Source organism: Dipteris shenzhenensis, chromosome 18, assembly GCF_047967505.1.
Source record: "Dipteris shenzhenensis isolate YYH24624 ecotype China chromosome 18, Dip_SZ_1.0, whole genome shotgun sequence".
In the NCBI taxonomy this organism is placed as follows: domain Eukaryota; kingdom Viridiplantae; phylum Streptophyta; class Polypodiopsida; order Gleicheniales; family Dipteridaceae; genus Dipteris; species Dipteris shenzhenensis.
In genome coordinates, this window is record NC_141613.1 from 10,581,044 (window position 1) to 10,598,122 (window position 17,079).

General features: G+C 43.8%; 1 protein-coding gene across 2 annotated transcripts in view; it reads right to left on the reverse strand.

The window, feature by feature from the left end:
* The window catches only part of LOC147890787 (uncharacterized), a 40,209-nt gene that overhangs the window by 8,028 nt on the left and 15,102 nt on the right, over positions 1-17,079 (reverse strand). For both annotated transcript variants that reach the window (XM_087389077.1, XM_087389078.1), the window contains exon 3: positions 9,323-9,804. In XM_087389077.1, the coding sequence (XP_087245203.1) occupies positions 9,323-9,804 (482 nt within the window). The remainder of the gene's footprint in view (positions 1-9,322; positions 9,805-17,079) is intronic.

Sequence of the window (17,079 nt, forward strand, 5' to 3'; positions counted from 1 at the left end):
AACTTTATGGGAACACCTTCATAAAGCCATAATCTCCATGCATCAAGGCTGGAAAGCAACCCCTAATAAGACATCCTGTGTGGATCTGGATAGTCTACCTCCCGCAAGAACCTCCAAAACCAAGTCATGCTCATGTGCACCAAGAAAATCAATAACCTGTAAAGGAATGCCCGCTCTCGTGAACGCTCCCATCCAAGTGGAAACATGAAATAGGCATCTCATCTGTGTCCATCCAATGTACTGGAATGGCTGCATCTATTTGCTGAATTCTACCTGCGCTTCCTCTGAGATTGCTTACTAACTCAGCTTTACGGTCCTCTGGAAGCTTTTTCAAAGCTTTCCAAGGTCCCATAGTAGAGGCAAGGCCCTCTCCCGCCTAGACCACTGCATATAGTGAGATGTACCAAGTGGTCTGCCATACTCATGAAGTATGCTATCATTCCACATGAAAAGTTTCATGTCAATCTCTTCACGAGAGAAAGGGAGAACTCTCTCAAGAGTACTTCTGAAGCTGACCCAAACCTTTAGGATAGCAGCCATAAGAGAAAATGAAGGAAACTTAGGGTGGGCTGAAGTAAAAATCCATCTAGCACTCCATCCAATCATTTTGATTTTGTATTGAAACACTTCCGCATGTAATTCGTGAGACACTCTATCAGTCTTCCACTGCAGAATACCCTCTATAGGGATTTCATTTCTAACACTAACCACTAACACGGTTTATAACCTAACTCATTCTTTAAATGTCAAAGAGGCTAGGAGTCATGTTTTATCTTTGGAGGCAAACGACCGGAAACCAAGGAGAGGTTACTTTAGATTGCCAATAGCTCCTTTACATGGGTAAAATTATTCCCTCTAAAGGAACAAGGCAAATAGGTTGCCGTCAAATAATTCCTTGGGCCAAGACACTAGAACTACTAAGGAAGGGAGATGGTCCCCCACCTGGTCCCCCACCCGAAGGTGGTGATGTTGTAGGGCTGGAGAGGGAGAAGAGGGAAGCTCTATAACAAGGAAAAAGGGAAAAGAGGAGGGGAGTTGGGACGGAGGAGGCAAGAGTAAACTAACAAGAGGGAAGAAGATGAATGGAGATCTTGGGAGCAAAGGGAGAGGGGTTTGAGGGAGGTGGCTGAAACGATGAGGGCGAGGAAAGCAAGACAAGGCCATGCAAGGACTCACAGAGTTGAGAAGAAAAAGGAAGAGGGGACAATTTTGTGCACTAGGTGGGGTCGAGCTATAGGGGTTCAGGGAGGGGCTGAGAGAGGGTGCTTGGGAGGAGTTATGTCCATGGGGGTCGCATCAGGTTGCACGCCAATAGGACGAAAACTTTGTTCCTACCTCGCCCGAGCTAGCATGCTTGAATTTGGCCTTGCGGCATGCCATCTTCCCTTCCTTTTTCCGTGTGACTATGCCGCATGTTCCAAGACCTTGGATCTTGATAGCATTGAAAACTCCTTTCATATTGTTAGGTATGCTGGAACTAGAGTCACATGAGACGTTCGCCTTCTGTAGGTAAACAACAGGGCTGACTATGCCACGTCACATTGGCTAGGAAAGAGGGGTTTGCAAGGGACAAAATCAAAAGTGCCACGCTAAATGCAAATTGAGGGGAGTTAAATGAAAGGCAGCAGGGAATATAACATAGGGTCATGTGCCCTCATGTAGGGAGACTATCTAAGGGTCTCATTCCTGTGGCGTGGGATATAGCAGCAGCCGTCTTTGGTTCTTTCCTGGTGGGAAATGATATTTTTCTCATTTTAAATGCATTGAATCCACTGTAAGAGGAGATGCTTGATTCATGTACGACTTGACATTAGTAAAATTTCAAAAAGGATTTGCTGCGATACAGGTCATCCGATTGGAGTGAGGCAAGATCTAGTTTGCTCCATGGTATCCACGCATATGACCTTGTTGGGAGTAGATTTTATTTTGGAGTTGATTCCTTGATCACAAAAATTTGACATGTATCCCTGAACTCACATGGTTCCAACTCTCTTTGTGACTCATAGATTCATGCTACCCTAGTACACGATGACATTCTTCATTTGACTGTTATGCTCTAGCCGAGATAGCATGACCTCGGATAGATCGGTGGGCATTTTCTCTTAGATGACCAACTTTTGTAATCGTTAATGTGCGTAATTAAATGGTCAAGAGAAGTAACTGCCAAGGTCCTAGGTGAGGGCGTAATGGCATTGACTAGGTAGTTCTAATAGGGCTAGGGCCTAGGTGCATCTAAATGTGCAAATTGCCAAGGGGCAATTGTTTTTAAAGGAACTCCAAGAGAGGGGTGAAAAAGGATGCATCTAAGAAGGGGGCCTAAAATGAAGACATGTGGCCAGGAACTATCTAGGGAATTGTGGGTCTCAGGGATAAGGATGAAGAAAAACAACGATAGATATATATTACGCATCAGGTCCCTGAGAGTTGGCTGGGAGGAATAAAAGAAAGCCATCGCCCGTGACAAATACTAACGAAGGGAGAGCAGTAGAAGTAGCGTAACATTAGAGTTATCGCATGAGCAGCGACGATATGTAGAAGCAGCGTAACATTTGGTATCAGAGCGAAGGTAAGGTAGAATCCGTCGTTTTGTGACGGACAGCAGGTGAGGGATCAGGGGATACGGGATGAGCGACGTGCACGATCTACGACAAATTAGGATTGTTGGCTGTCGTGACGAGAAGACAACCACGTCCTGCTGACGGTCTGAGGTTGCGACAATTTGCTCATCGTAAGACTTCTAAAAGAGAGTGGGATAGCGGAACAGGAGGCGACGATGGAATAAAACCCGAAATTTCTTCCCCAACATTCCTTGGCTTTGTCGATCAGCGCACACGTGATGGCAGATTTTTCGCCACTAGATTACGGCTTCTTCGTCAGTTGTTCCCAATCCTAGACCCCGCATAAACCCAGATGTGTACGACAGGCACCGCAAGTGTGCCGAGCTACTGCGTCTCCAGCAGGAAATCCGTATGCTTAAGGAGGAATTGCAGCTTGTAGAAGGATACCCGCAGGCGTCAAAAATTTGCACAGAGAGATCATAATCGCGAAAGTCAAAAGCGCACGAATTAGGATCGTGTGGAGAATCCAGGAAGCATTTCTTTTGAAAAAAAAATTCTGAGTTACAGTTAATTCGTTTTATACAACAGGGATTGTCGTTTATCTTTTCTGTTTATTTTTATTTATTAAAAAAAAAAAAAACCCCACAAAGGAAGAGAGAGAGAAAAAAAAAAAAAAAAACCAAACCCCCCTCCATCTTCCACTGTGAATCTATGGAAGCAGAAGGACAGAATTCAAGAGTGAATCCTAGTGAGTCTAGAGTACAGTCTACCCAACAGATGTCACATCAGGCAGCACCTACATTGATTGGTAGGATTTCAATATTAGAGGATGCTTTACAGCAGATTATGAACCAGCAACTTCAAGTGAATGCTGGTCAAAATGAGATTAGGGAGATGGTGCAAGCCTTGTCGGCTAGACCGTCTAGGATTGATAAGGGCAAAGCTCTAGCTAAGCCAGAACCCAGTGTACATTCCTTAGAGCGCGCAAGGGTCAAAGTGCCTAATATCGCTAATTATAGACCGGAGAAGTACGCTGGTCGGATGACCGAGCGCAGCTCTGATGTGATCGAGGTTTGGTTGCACAAGTGGGAAGAAGCCTTCGCCATTTGTGAGATTAAATCCGATCTAAAGAAAATCCGCGAGGCCACACACCTGTTTATTGAGGCAGCGGATAGATGGTGGATAAAGCAACAGAAGGATCAAGTTGCTCCAACCACCTGGGAAGGGTTCAAAGCTGAGTTCAAGAAACACTTTCTCCCACCTGATGAAGAATCCCGAGCTTGGGATGCTTATAGAAATCTTCGTCAGAGGAGCTTGTCAGTGGCAGAGTACACTGACAAATTCAGGGAATGTGTCATGAAGATAACAGACCCTCTCCCTATGTCGGTTCAGTTAAAGGACTATATCTATGGACTGAACGACAAGATCAAAATGGAAGTTCGGGCTAAATATGTGACTACACTAGATGAATCTATAGCAGTAGCCCTGAACTATGAGGATGCCAGAGGCAGATCTGGTGGATTTGTGCAGGCAGGGACTCAGTATGAGCACCCGAGAAAAGGGGGATTTCAGAGGAAATGGATTTCAAAGACGAGTGTCTCACAGCCAAGTGGCCAAACCAAGCAGGTGAAGCCGGTTGAGGGACCAGTAAAAACAAGTACCACCGTTGGGGTGAAAAGGAAAATAACTCCAATGGCAGCCCGGGCTTGGTCAAAGTCCTTGTTGACCCCTGAACAAAAAGAGAAAGCTAGAAAAGAAGGATTGTGCTTCGGCTGCCTTCAGCGACATCAGTGGAAGGATTGTCCACTGAATAAAGACCGTCGCACGGCTAATATGATAATATCTGAATGCGACGTAGAAATGCAGGAGAGTCCCAGTGCGGAACATATGCAGATGCAACTGGCGGGACCTTCTCAGAGTAAAGTACCTTGTTTGTTATGTGTATCTATTGCTAAGTTAGTGACGAGTGCACCTGATAACATCCTATCTAAGCCCGCAGCAACGGGGTATACAGCCTTCAATGATACGGAGTTAATCAAAATGAAAGGGCAAGTGGCCAGTCATGATGTCATTGTGTTGTTTGACTCAGCGTCAACTCACAATGTGATTAACTCCAAGCTCGTGAAGAGGCTGAAATTAAAGACAAGTCCATCTGACTATGCGTATACAGTCAGGATGGTCGATGGAAGTTCAACTGAAGTATGGGACCAAAGGGTTACCCAGTTGGAGCTTCGGATTCAGGACTATGCTGAGAAGCTTGATTTTGAAATAACCAAGCTTGCTCATGCGGATATAGCCCTGGGAATGGCGTGGCATTCTAGGAAGAATCCAGCCATTGATTGGAAAAAGCACGTATATCAATTCAAGATGAATGATGTGCTTTATGTCTTGCGAGGTGAAAGTGATATACCTCAGGGACCGTTGGTTTCCGTGATGGAAATCAGAAAGGCTCAAGTAGAGTTTTTGTACCTTTGCACAGCATCGGTAGAGTCGGTGAATGATTCTTCGACTAGCACTGATGTTATGCAAAGTGGTGAGATGGCCAAGCTGGCTAATCTTATAACAGAGGAGTTCTCTGAATGTTTTAGGGATGAACTACCTTATGGGTTACCTCCAGAGCGGAAAGTTCAGCATAAGATTGAACTCATCCCGGGGGCAGAACCTGTAAATAGACCTCCCTATAGGATGAGTTTTGCTGAAGAAGCGGAGGTGCGTAGGCAACTGGAAGAATACCTCAAGTTGGGGCAGATTCAACCAAGTTTCTCACCTTTTGCTTCGCCAGTGATATTAAAGAGGAAAAAGGATGATACGTTTCGCCTCTGTATAGATTACAGAGCATTGAATAATATCACTGTTAAGCACAGGTATCCGATGGCTTGGATTGATGATTTGCTAGATGCATTACATGGAGCCGTGATTTTCAGCAAGATAGATCTTAAGTGCGGCTATCATCAGATCTGGATTAGAGCCGAGGATGTGCATAAAACCGCTTTTAGAAGCAGGTTTGGTCATTATGAGTTTTTGGTAATGCCCTTCGGACTTACCAATGCTCCAGCGACCTTCGTCATGCTTATGAACGATTTACTACGTCCGTATATCGGAAAGTTCGTAGTACATTTTATTGACGACATCTTGATATTCAGTAAAAGTATTACTGAACCGTGAACACTTAAGGATAGTGTTCAGTACTTTGAGGAAAGCCAGTCTTTATGTGAATAAAAAGAAAACTATACTGTGTATGGTTAGGCTTGAGTATTTAGGGTTCATAATTACTCCACAGGGGGTAGAAATGGATCCGAAGAAAGTGGCTGCGATACTAACTTGGCCAATCCCTCAGAGTCTGACCGCGTTGTTGCGATCATTCTTGGGATTTGTCCAGTTTTATAGAAGGCATATCAAAGGATATTCCGGAATAGTATCGCCATTGACTGATCTGACCTCAGATAAAGTACCTTTTGTTTGGGGACAGAATCAACAGGAAAGTTTTAACACCATAAAACAAGCTGTGGTCTCAGGACCGGTGTTAAAAATAGTTGATCCCCAGAAACCGTTGTTCCTAGAAACCGATGCAAGTGGCATTGCGGTAGGAGCAGTCCTCCTTCAAGAGGGAAGGCCAGTAGCCTTTGAAAGCAAGAAGCTTTCTCCCTCTCAAAGGAATTGGCCAACTCATGAATTGGAGTTGTATGCTGTTATCCATGCTTTGAAAACATGGAGGCATTATCTGTATGGTTCAGAGTTTTATGTGGATGTAGATCATGATACTCTGAAACATTTTTGTAAACAACCTGACTTGAGGGGCCGCCAAGCTAGGTGGGCAGAGCTCATGCAGGAGTTTAATTTAACGATTCGGTACCGAAGAGGAAAAGACAATAAGGTAGCTGATGCGTTGTCTCGCATTATGCACAACCTGAGTTTCACGGTATTAGAGAGTGCTCTAATGACCGAGATAAGAGAAACTCAAAAAGTGGACGAGTTTGTCCAGAGCTTATGGCCTAAGGCTCATGTGTTAAAACCCGGGGAAAGTGAAAAGGATGACCTGGCATCCAGAAAAGGCCAAACTTATGCAAGATATACCATAAGGGATGGTATGCTAGTTAGAAATGGCAAGGTTGTAGTACCTGGTCAGAATGATCTCAGGCAGAGAGTCATTCGACAGTGCCATGACAGCCCGTGTGCGGGACATCCAGGTGTCGAGAAGACCTATGATCTCGTGAGGCGAGATTTCTTTTGGCCAAAGATGAAAAAACATATTCATGAATATGTGACACGGTGTTTCTCGTGTCAAGTAAGTAAGGCCGAGCGGGTGAAGCCACCCGGACTTTTACAGCCCTTGGAAATACCACTAAGTAAGTGGGAGAGCATTTCCATGGATTTTATTATAGGGCTACCTGTAACACAAGGAGGGTATAATTCTATCCTTGTGGTGGTTGATCGTCTAACCAAGATGGCTCACTTCATTCCAACTAGAGAGTCCGTTAGTGCCCCGCAAGTGGCGGATTTGTTTATTAGACATATATTTCGTCTGCATGGATTGCCTAGATCCATAGTGTCAGACAGAGATGTTAGATTTACCGGTCATTTTTGGACAGCGGTATTTGAGACACTAAGGATTGAGTTGGGAATGAGTAGTGGGGATCATCCTGAGACGGATGGTCAGACGGAGAGAGTCAACCAAACTTTAGAGGATATGCTGAGGGCATATGTGTCATTGAGGCAACATACATGGGACAAGTGGTTGCCATTGTTGGAGTTTGCCTACAATGATAGGAAGCATTCATCTACCGGGTTCAGTCCGTTTGAACTGAACTATGGTTATAGACCAGCCAATCCGACTATAGTTGGAGTACCTCAGAAAGTGCCTAGTGCCGCGAACTTTATAGTTCAGATGCGGGAGATGCTAGCACTTGCGAGAGCTAATATCCGCCAGGCTATGGATAGAGCCAAGGTGTATGTGGATGAAAATCGGTCTATAAGAGTATTTGAAGAAGGAGAAAAAGTTTTTCTCAGAATTCCTTCGCACTCGAAGTCGTTGACTTCAGGAGAGTGTGCTAAGTTATCACCTCGATACTGTGGGCCGTGGTTAATTCTAAAGAGAATAGGCAGTGTAGCCTATAAATTAGAATTGCCACAGGGGTGTAAGGTGCACCCGGTTTTTCATGTTTCGCGCTTAAAGAAATTTTTGCATACAGGCTTAAAGAAATTTTTGCATACAGGTGACTCACTAATCGAAGGTGTGGTTTTGTTTCAGGAGGTAGAGGATATTGCAAGGCGCAAACCAACAAGAATCCTGGACCGAGGAACAATGCAGATACGAAATCGGAAGATACCCACGGTGTTGGTTGCATGGCATGGTCAGCCTCTATCGGAAGCTACCTGGGAATCCGTATACCAGTTGCGGAGAGCGTTCCCAGATTTCATCATCGAGGACGCTGATGCTTGAAGAGGGAAGGAATGTTATGCTCTAGCCGAGATAGCATGACCTCGGATAGATCGGTGGGCATTTTCTCTTAGATGACCAACTTTTGTAATCGTTAATGTGCGTAATTAAATGGTCAAGAGAAGTAACTGCCAAGGTCCTAGGTGAGGGCGTAATGGCATTGACTAGGTAGTTCTAATAGGGCTAGGGCCTAGGTGCATCTAAATGTGCAAATTGCCAAGGGGCAATTGTTTTTAAAGGAACTCCAAGAGAGGGGTGAAAAAGGATGCATCTAAGAAGGGGGCCTAAAATGAAGACATGTGGCCAGGAACTATCTAGGGAATTGTGGGTCTCAGGGATAAGGATGAAGAAAAACAACGATAGATATATATTACGCATCAGGTCCCTGAGAGTTGGCTGGGAGGAATAAAAGAAAGCCATCGCCCGTGACAAATACTAACGAAGGGAGAGCAGTAGAAGTAGCGTAACATTAGAGTTATCGCATGAGCAGCGACGATATGTAGAAGCAGCGTAACATTGACTCTACTACACTAGTGTTGAGGGGCACACAATTTGGGCCACTTGTGATTAAGACAGGCATTACATATCTTCTAGCTTGCAGGAATGGTCGAAATCGCAGGCATTTTTTCTGTAGGCAAGCTATGAACCGTCTGAAATCAGCTGTTTCAATTCACTTTGTGGTTGGAGACTTTAGGCATTTGGAGGTCAGCCCATGAGCCATTTCCGTTGGAATAATGGCCTTGGGAATTTCTCACTAGACTACAGGAATGGTTAGATAGATCTTTGAGGATTTGATGACATTGGCTTTCTAGTGACGCCAATGGATTATATTTTGACTTCTGACATTACAATTGAAGCTTGCACAAAATAACATTTTCGATGCCTTAAGTTATTCTTCGTGGCTGGATTTCCATCGTTTACCATGGGAAGATTGGAACTAACAAAGAATTATTTTAAAAGTGGATATACTGTGTGGCTTCAAATGAAACTCGAAAGTGTGAGATATAATGGGAAAAGCAGTTGAAGCCTCCATCTTGTTCTACAGTAAAGGGGATACGAGATAATAATAAAATGCATTGCAGTAATACTGTACAAAACTGTGAATAGAGGGACTCCTTTATGACAATGTTGCATCTTTTCGTGAAAGAAAAAGAAGAAAAGGTCCTTGTCAATCATTGTCACATCATCAAATTTCCATGGCAGTTTGAAGGGGCTTCTTTGATTTTTGCCTTTATCTTCAAACAAAGCTTTTGAGAAAAGGTGTGAAAACAAGAACAATAAAACCAAGGGAATGATTCATGCAAATGATGACACTTTGAAGGATTACCTCTTCAAATTCCACCTGTTTACTTTGGTGTATGGTTTCTGTACTACACACATCGAGTTCCAGGCGTTGCAATTCTGCTTCAAGCTCAGCTTCCAGATCAGCCAGGTGACCTTCCCCATGCATATGCTCCTCTGTAAGAATACCTTGCAAATTCTGGTTTGCAGTCCTGAATAGTTCAAGAGGGCTTTTTTCAATGTCACTTGTACATGAGACAGCTGCAATTGGATGTGTCTCCAGTGGGTGAATTTCAACGTCCAGGCTGGAATCTGAAAGTGTCTCTTCATCATGCTCTTCATCGTGAAACCCTACGTTTGATGACCTTGGCATCGCCCGTGCAATGCCTGAGTGAAGTAGGTTTTTCAAATCATGAACCAATGCCTCTGTTTCCTTCAGTAGCTTGCCCAAATGTTCAAATTCATTCCTGCTGCTAGCAATCATGAGCATGATACCAATTCCCATCCCAAAACCAAACACTGAATCTTCTGCAACAACAAGACCATTGAATACAACAGCTGAGAGCCCGAGTATTTGATGACATGGAAATAATGGGCACTAGAACTCCTGCAAGAACAAGCACCCTTGCAAGAACGAGAGCATTCAATGCAACTATTTAGAGCTCCGTTCTTTTGTGAAAAGCAACTGATACAATGAGAATAGATCATAACATGATCCATGCTGTCTCGACTCCCAGCTGAGATATGGGTAAGGACACATAATCTTGATGATGGTCTTCATAGCTTCTGCTGTGTTCTTCACAAATGCACACTCCTAACCAATATAGCTAGACAATATTTAATGCTGAGGTACTTTTTTATATTGGTATCAATGAAGTAGGGTCAGATTAGTTCTAAGATTTGATGTAGGCTCTATTTTGTCTGATTAGGTATACTGGGACCAACAGGGCACTATTTTGAATGTAGGTTCTGTTTTCATTCCCAGGCTGGATGTGGGCTCTGCTTTTTTTGATTAGGTGTACTGGGATCAATTGGCTCTAGGACAAATATACTAGCCTCTGATGTTGGTAACTTACTTCCTATGTGCCCTTTTAACCTGTATATTCCCTTATAATGGGCCCTCCTACTAGAGCTGTTGGATCGTAAACAATTGTAGAAGCCCCCCAATTGTAAGAATTCTTTTAATCCTTGCCCCCTTCATTCATATACCCTTTTGATCCAATTAAATGGGGGTATGAACTGTACAATAATATTCCTCCACATATCAGCCTCCAACTGTCTTTGGGAATCTTCTGTCATCTCCACGGCTAAGCTTTGAGAATTCTAGGGTATGTCTCAGTTGAGAACAGAATTCAGACGACGGGCCTTCCTGGCCTTCGCACTAGGATAAGAGCCTATGCCATTGCTTATGGACTGTTAGCTAATTCACTCGGTATGGCTTGGAATTTCGAGCCTCCTATGCTGCTTTTCTATTCCTTCATTGACTGTCTTCTAGAGGGGACTGGCTTGACTACCAGACTCTATGGAAGCCCAGGATAAAAGTAGTGCCCTGCAAACCTGGAATCCTCTTTCCACCAGCATATGTGGTATCCAGTGGCATAATTCACCACTCGGGTTGTTAACCTCTCTCAAGCATGCATTGTTTGCTCATAGGTTGCTTTGACCTAAGGGTCAAGTGTTGTGCAACCATGGTTCTTACTTACATTAATTTGGCTCTGATGCAGAGATTATGCAACGTTAGAATAACTTCATACACTAAAAAAAAAAACAAAGGACTTACAGTCGGGCTAGTAGCCTAGGATCAAGGAACACCGATAGGTTAAGTAGGTCAAGAGAACTAAAGGGAGGGTCTTTCAAGAAAATGAAAGACCCTCCCTGAAAAAACTTAAGAGAAAAAACTGTTGGGATATCTCAAGGTGTATGCCTCAGGCACACCTTGGTTTCTATGTGTGAGTGCTAGAGGCACAGTTAGGTGCCCACAAGCACAGTTAGGTGGTGGAGAGCCACATAGGATGATTGAGAGAATCTAGGAGCAGATTGAGGAGATGATTGTGGAGCTCTGAAGTCATCAGTGATGTCAGTGAGCATGTATGAGGTGCCTACTTAAGGACCTCACTCTTCTTCATTCCATAATGCAAGTATTCTGAGTTTGTGTCCACTCTTTCCTTTCCTTTCAGTTTACCAACATGGTATTAGAGCCCTTTGATCCCCCTTGAGCCCATTTCTGCCACATCATCATCTTCTTCTTCATCTTCTTCTTCTCCATTTTCCTCCTCCTTCCCAAAATCTTTGAGAGCTTGGTTCTCCACCTACAAACGACCATTGCCCAAACCCTCTCAGCTGGAAACTCCTCTAGTATTGGCGAACTTCCACCTGCAAGCAATTGAAGAAAAAACGTCTCTGTTGGCTGCCATTCCCCAAACAGCGCATTTTTTGCCATTTCTTCTATTGCTCAATACTCCCTGCCTGCTCCGCCATTGCTTGAGCCCTCTTAGGAGTGGATGGGCGACCTCAAGACGAAGATTTTGAGCCATTTTTCAGCTCATTTGGTTCAGTAACGAAGGAGAAATCGTCAAAACTCAGGTTCAGCCTGTAGCAACTCCCCCGGGCAAAAGCGCGCACCATTTCGTCCAACCTCTGTGCTGGACCCTCTCTGGTATATGAGCTTTCTTTTGCTTCAGAAAGCCCTCTTTTCCTTGCTTTGAAGAGTGAGCTACAAGCCCTCCAAGTTCAGCCTTTTGGTTTTGACAGTTTTGGACAAGTTTTTGAAGATGATGCTACATAAAATGCTACTCTAGCATTTCTGGTTTTTTGAAACTTTCAATAACTTGAGTACAAGTGTGGCTTCAGTTTTGTTTTGAATTGCTAGACCTGGTTTTGATTGGAAAGTATTCATTTTAGCCACTTCTATGAAGCATGTAAGCAGAAGCATCATTGATTGAATATTGGTCACTAGTCTTTGCTACAACAAGTGCTCATATTTTGGAAGTCTTTCAGTTATTTTTTGCCTTGTAAGAGAGATAGACACTGCCCAATATCTGGGTTAGACCCTCTCATGGCTACCCTATTGAATCTAGAGAAGTTCAATGGAAAGGGCTTCCACACATGGCAGATGAAGGTGAAATTTGCATTGATGAGGGAGAACCTATGGGGACTTGTCAAACCTACTCCTACCGCTTCTTCTACGGCCTCCAATGCTGGAGAATCCTCAACTCCGACACGACCGGCAAGGGATCCAGCTAGAGAAGAAAAAGCATATGGTATCATTGCTCTTGCTTTAGGAGATGATTATATTCACCATATCTCTGACTTGGAGTCTCCTTCAGAAGCTTGGCAGAAGCTTGACATGATTTTTGGTGCTAGCTCTCACATCTCTAAACTATCACTTAAAATCTCTTTCTTTGAATTGAAGATGACTAGTGGTACTACTTTAGCAGCTCATGTCAACTATATGCGGAGTCTTATGACTCAATTAGCTTCTATCAACTCTCCTATTACTCCAGATGATGCTATGGCAGAGTATGCTTGAAGAATATGATCACATAGTTACCACTTTGAAAAATCTTCCTAATCCTAATCTTGAAGGTATTATCTCTGCTCTCCAAGAAGAAGAAAGGCATATGGAGCTCAGGAAAGGCAATGACACTGTTTATGCTGTAAAAGTCCAAAAGGGCAAGTATACCCCTTGCAATCACTATGGAAAGACAAATCACCTTTCAAAGGACTGCTTCAAAATTAATCCATGCAAGCACTGTGGCAAGAACAACCATAATGAGAAGTTTTGCAGAGCCAAAGCAAAGACAGAAAATGCAAATCTACTTTCAGTTGATGAGCCTCCACAAGATGAGGCATCCTTTGAAGATTATGCATTTTAAAACATCTCTATGTATGCTCCAGATCTCTCTTTTTATGTCAAGGTACTCAGCCTGGATAGTCCTCCAAAATGAATGAAATAAACTATTGTGTTTTGTGTGTTTTGTAAACACCTCTGGTCACCTTATGATGTAGGCCATGTGTATGTTTTGCTCCATGGTACCTCCTGCAGACATTGTGTGCATGTACATGCAGGGGAGATAACCATTGGAAGGTCTTTTTGTATCCCTTTTGTTTACCTTACACCCATGGGAACCCTTGCTAGCATGAGAACCTAGCCATAGATTTATCCTTGACCACCATGAGATGGCATGAGAAACTATGAGACTAGATGTATCCTTGACATAGCCTGAGGCATTCCCTTGAGGGGGGGTTTGTTGGGATATCTCAAGGTGTATGCCTCAGGCACACCTTGGTTTCTATGTGTGAGTGCTAGAGGCACAGTTAGGTGCCCACAAGCACAGTTGGGTGGTGGAGAGCCACATAGGATGATTGAGAGAATCTAGGAGCAGATTGAGGAGATGATTGTGGAGCTCTGAAGTCATCAGTGATGTCAGTGAGCATGTATGAGGTGCCTACTTAAGGACCTCACTCTTCTTCATTCCATAATGCAAGTATTCTGAGTTTGTGTCCACTCTTTCCTTTCCTTTCAGTTTACCAACAAAAACATCATCATGCAGTACATGAAATACACCCTATATTAACAAAAAATAAACTCCTAAATGGAGCACTCAAATAACCAAGGTTGAGGCTGAAAATGCCATCTTAACCTTGTAGGTAACTCCAAGAAAAAATGGAAGCCACTCCATTACCTGAGAAATACCGCCCTCCTGGTAGAGGCTGCCCACGAAGACCCCTGCATCCTCACCCATATGGGAGGCAAGGTTGATGTTGGCATTTTTTCTATGGAGAAATATAGCAGATTTGTATTCATGTCACGATTTCTTTTTGTAACAAAGTCAAGCTTTATACGCATGTTGGCTTAGAAAATCACAATATATGGCCGAGAATTTCCTCTCGTATGCCAAGCGGATATCAGTTAGTATCTCCTTCCCCTTGCAAGAAATATCTACTTTTCTCCCTCACAACACGACAGACCCGTCAGCTGGTTGACTTACACATGCGGATTGCATATTTCCCCTCACTCTCTAACTTGAGAAGATATGCGACGGGAGTGAAGGTGGCTCTTGCCAAGCAGCAAGCTATATCTTGAAGACCATAGAGGAGGAAAGAGGGCACGTGTGGGCTCCTCAGGCTAATCACCAGCAGTGTCCTGTCACATGACTTCATTCTTCGGTGATGCAAACCTTCGCCAACTCCATTGTTTGCCAAGATTATTTCATCCAGCCTCTGTCAGCCAGTGGCCTTGGTCCAATAGACAACATATAGACTCCAACACCTACGTGGATAGATGATCACTTGGTTCCTTGGTAGAGATCTTCCATGACTCTCTTACGGGCTGCTATGATATGATATGTATACCCTCCTACACAAACATTGCAGTGTATCTCTCTACCTATTCTTTTCCGGGTTTCAGATATCAGTCGAGTGTGGATGCCCGCTTCAGTGGCTCCACCCTTTGTTTTATTACTGTTAGGAAATGGAGTCAAGATGAGTCAATTTGGTGTGTTCTATTGTTTAGTTCTAGTCTAGTGTGTCCTATGGATGCCACGTGTCACATTGGGAGTCATCCCATATGCATTGGTGTTCATATGTGTGTGTGTGCTCTATATAAGAGTTGTACTTGTCTAGTGTCAAATCAAAAAAGTATCAAGCTATAAGCTCTTTGGTCTACATGTGAGTACTTTCATTTGTTCATTGCATAGTCATTTCATTTCCATTCTCCCTCTCCACCATGTGCCTTCATGTGGTATCAGAGCCTCCCTTCCTATTTTTCCCTTCTCCTTGCTCTACCTAGAGGATGAGAGAATCCTGCAAATGGAGGCTCCCCTCTCCTCCAAGATAGAGCTCCCTTCCACTCCTTTCTTCCCATCTTCCCTCAGCCTTCGGAGCTGATCTACCTCACCATCAACTACTCCTTCAGCCCGAAATGCCTCACCAATACCAGACTGCTGTACAGTCCATACACGCTGTACGGATTGTTCTGTACAGTACGGACAATTCCAGCCTGCCCGTACCGATCTGCCATTGCTGCTCATAGCCCTCGGGATGCATGCCATTGCTGCTCATTGCCTCTTCTCCTCCACATGAGCTAGTGAGCTGAGCTATCCTCATTTTGCCCACGAATTGCTGCTCCATCTCCCTTATGATGACATCTCTATCCTCCGCATCTTCTGCCTTCAGTTCCAACCCTCAATTTCATCTCTTTTTCTGCTCCTAGAGTGCTGAAGACTGAAGTTGCCATTTCCCGAGGTACACAATGAGTTCTCTTTCTTCAACCTCATTGCTCGTGGAGAAGTTTAAGGGGGAAGGATTCCCTACTTGGCAAACTAAGGTGCAGCCGCTCCTCATGAAAGAAAAAGTATGGGAAGCTGTTGAGGTGACACTCCCAGAACGGATCCTCAACAACTCAAGACATAGAAGCAACGCAACTCAAAAGCTATTGCTATCATTGTACTTTGCTTGAATGATACTTTGATTCATCACATCGACTTCAGATCAACGACCAAAGCAATACGGACGCGTCCTGAGAATCTTTTTGGTAACAAAATCACAGACTCCAAGGTTTTCTTGAAGTTGCAATTTTATAAATTGAAAATGGAGGATAGTGATACCTTGAGTGCACATTTAACAAAAATGCAATCTCTTGTTCAACAATTTTCCAGCCTGAAGTGTTCCTTGGACGACGAGGACAAAATCGCTGTCGAATATGGAAGGAGTCACTCGTTTTGAGCACACACTTGAAATACTTAGGCTTGCCACAACTACCTTTGATGATATGGTGACTCTTCTTCTCGAAAAAGATCGCCGGAACAAAGAATCTCCGATCTCTTCTTTAGATACTACAAAGGCTCTTGCCTCCACTAGTAGATGGAAACCCAAGCCTAGACCAGCACATGGAAAGACAAAGCCATTCAAGCCTTTCAAGTGTACCTTTTGTAACAAGCTTGGTCATACGGAGGACAGATGCTACCAGAAGCTTGCCAAACAGCAAACTAAGGACCATGCCAATTGGGTTGCAACCGCCACTAGTGACGATGAAGATGAAGATGACGACCCTCTGACACAAGTTCATGCTCTTACTGCTGAAATCCGACATCTCTCTCTCCCTCTAGAGGACAATGGAGATGATGATCCATATATTTTCTACGCATGTTCTATTTGGGTACTCTGCCTTGGGTTGTTTTCCAAAAATGAATGAAATAAATTATGTGTGTTGAGTCAATAAAGGTCCTCTGCCTTGGATAGTCCTCCTAAAATGATGTATTCATTTGTATATTTTCTTGTGTGGCTCCATGTCCCTCATTAGTCCTTGGAGCTAGGAGGGGAATGTACTGTGGGAGTCATATATTGGCTTTGATAGGTCTATTTATTAGGCCCGGCATGTGAGTTCTAGGATGTTGGTGCATTAGTCTCCTAGACCTCTGAGTTGGCCATGCATCCATACATGATGAGCCTCTCAGCCATGTTAGTTGAGCCTCTGAGTCTATACCATGCTCACTTGCCTCTGAGTTAGCATGGGATCCATGTCTAGTTCTAGACCGTCATTGCACAGTTCGATGACCGTCATTGTCATGTTCTTTTCTTGGTTCCATTCCAGTAGTCACTCACCTTTGCTCCATGGGGGGGTGTTAGGAAATGGAGTCAAGATGAGTCAGTTTGGTGTGTTCTAGTGAGTTCTAGTCTAGTATGTCCCACGCGTCACATTGGGAATTATCCCATATGCATTGGTGTTCATATGTGTGCTCTATATAAGAGATGTACTTGTCTAGTGTTAAATAAAAAAAGTATCAAGCTACAAGCTCTTTG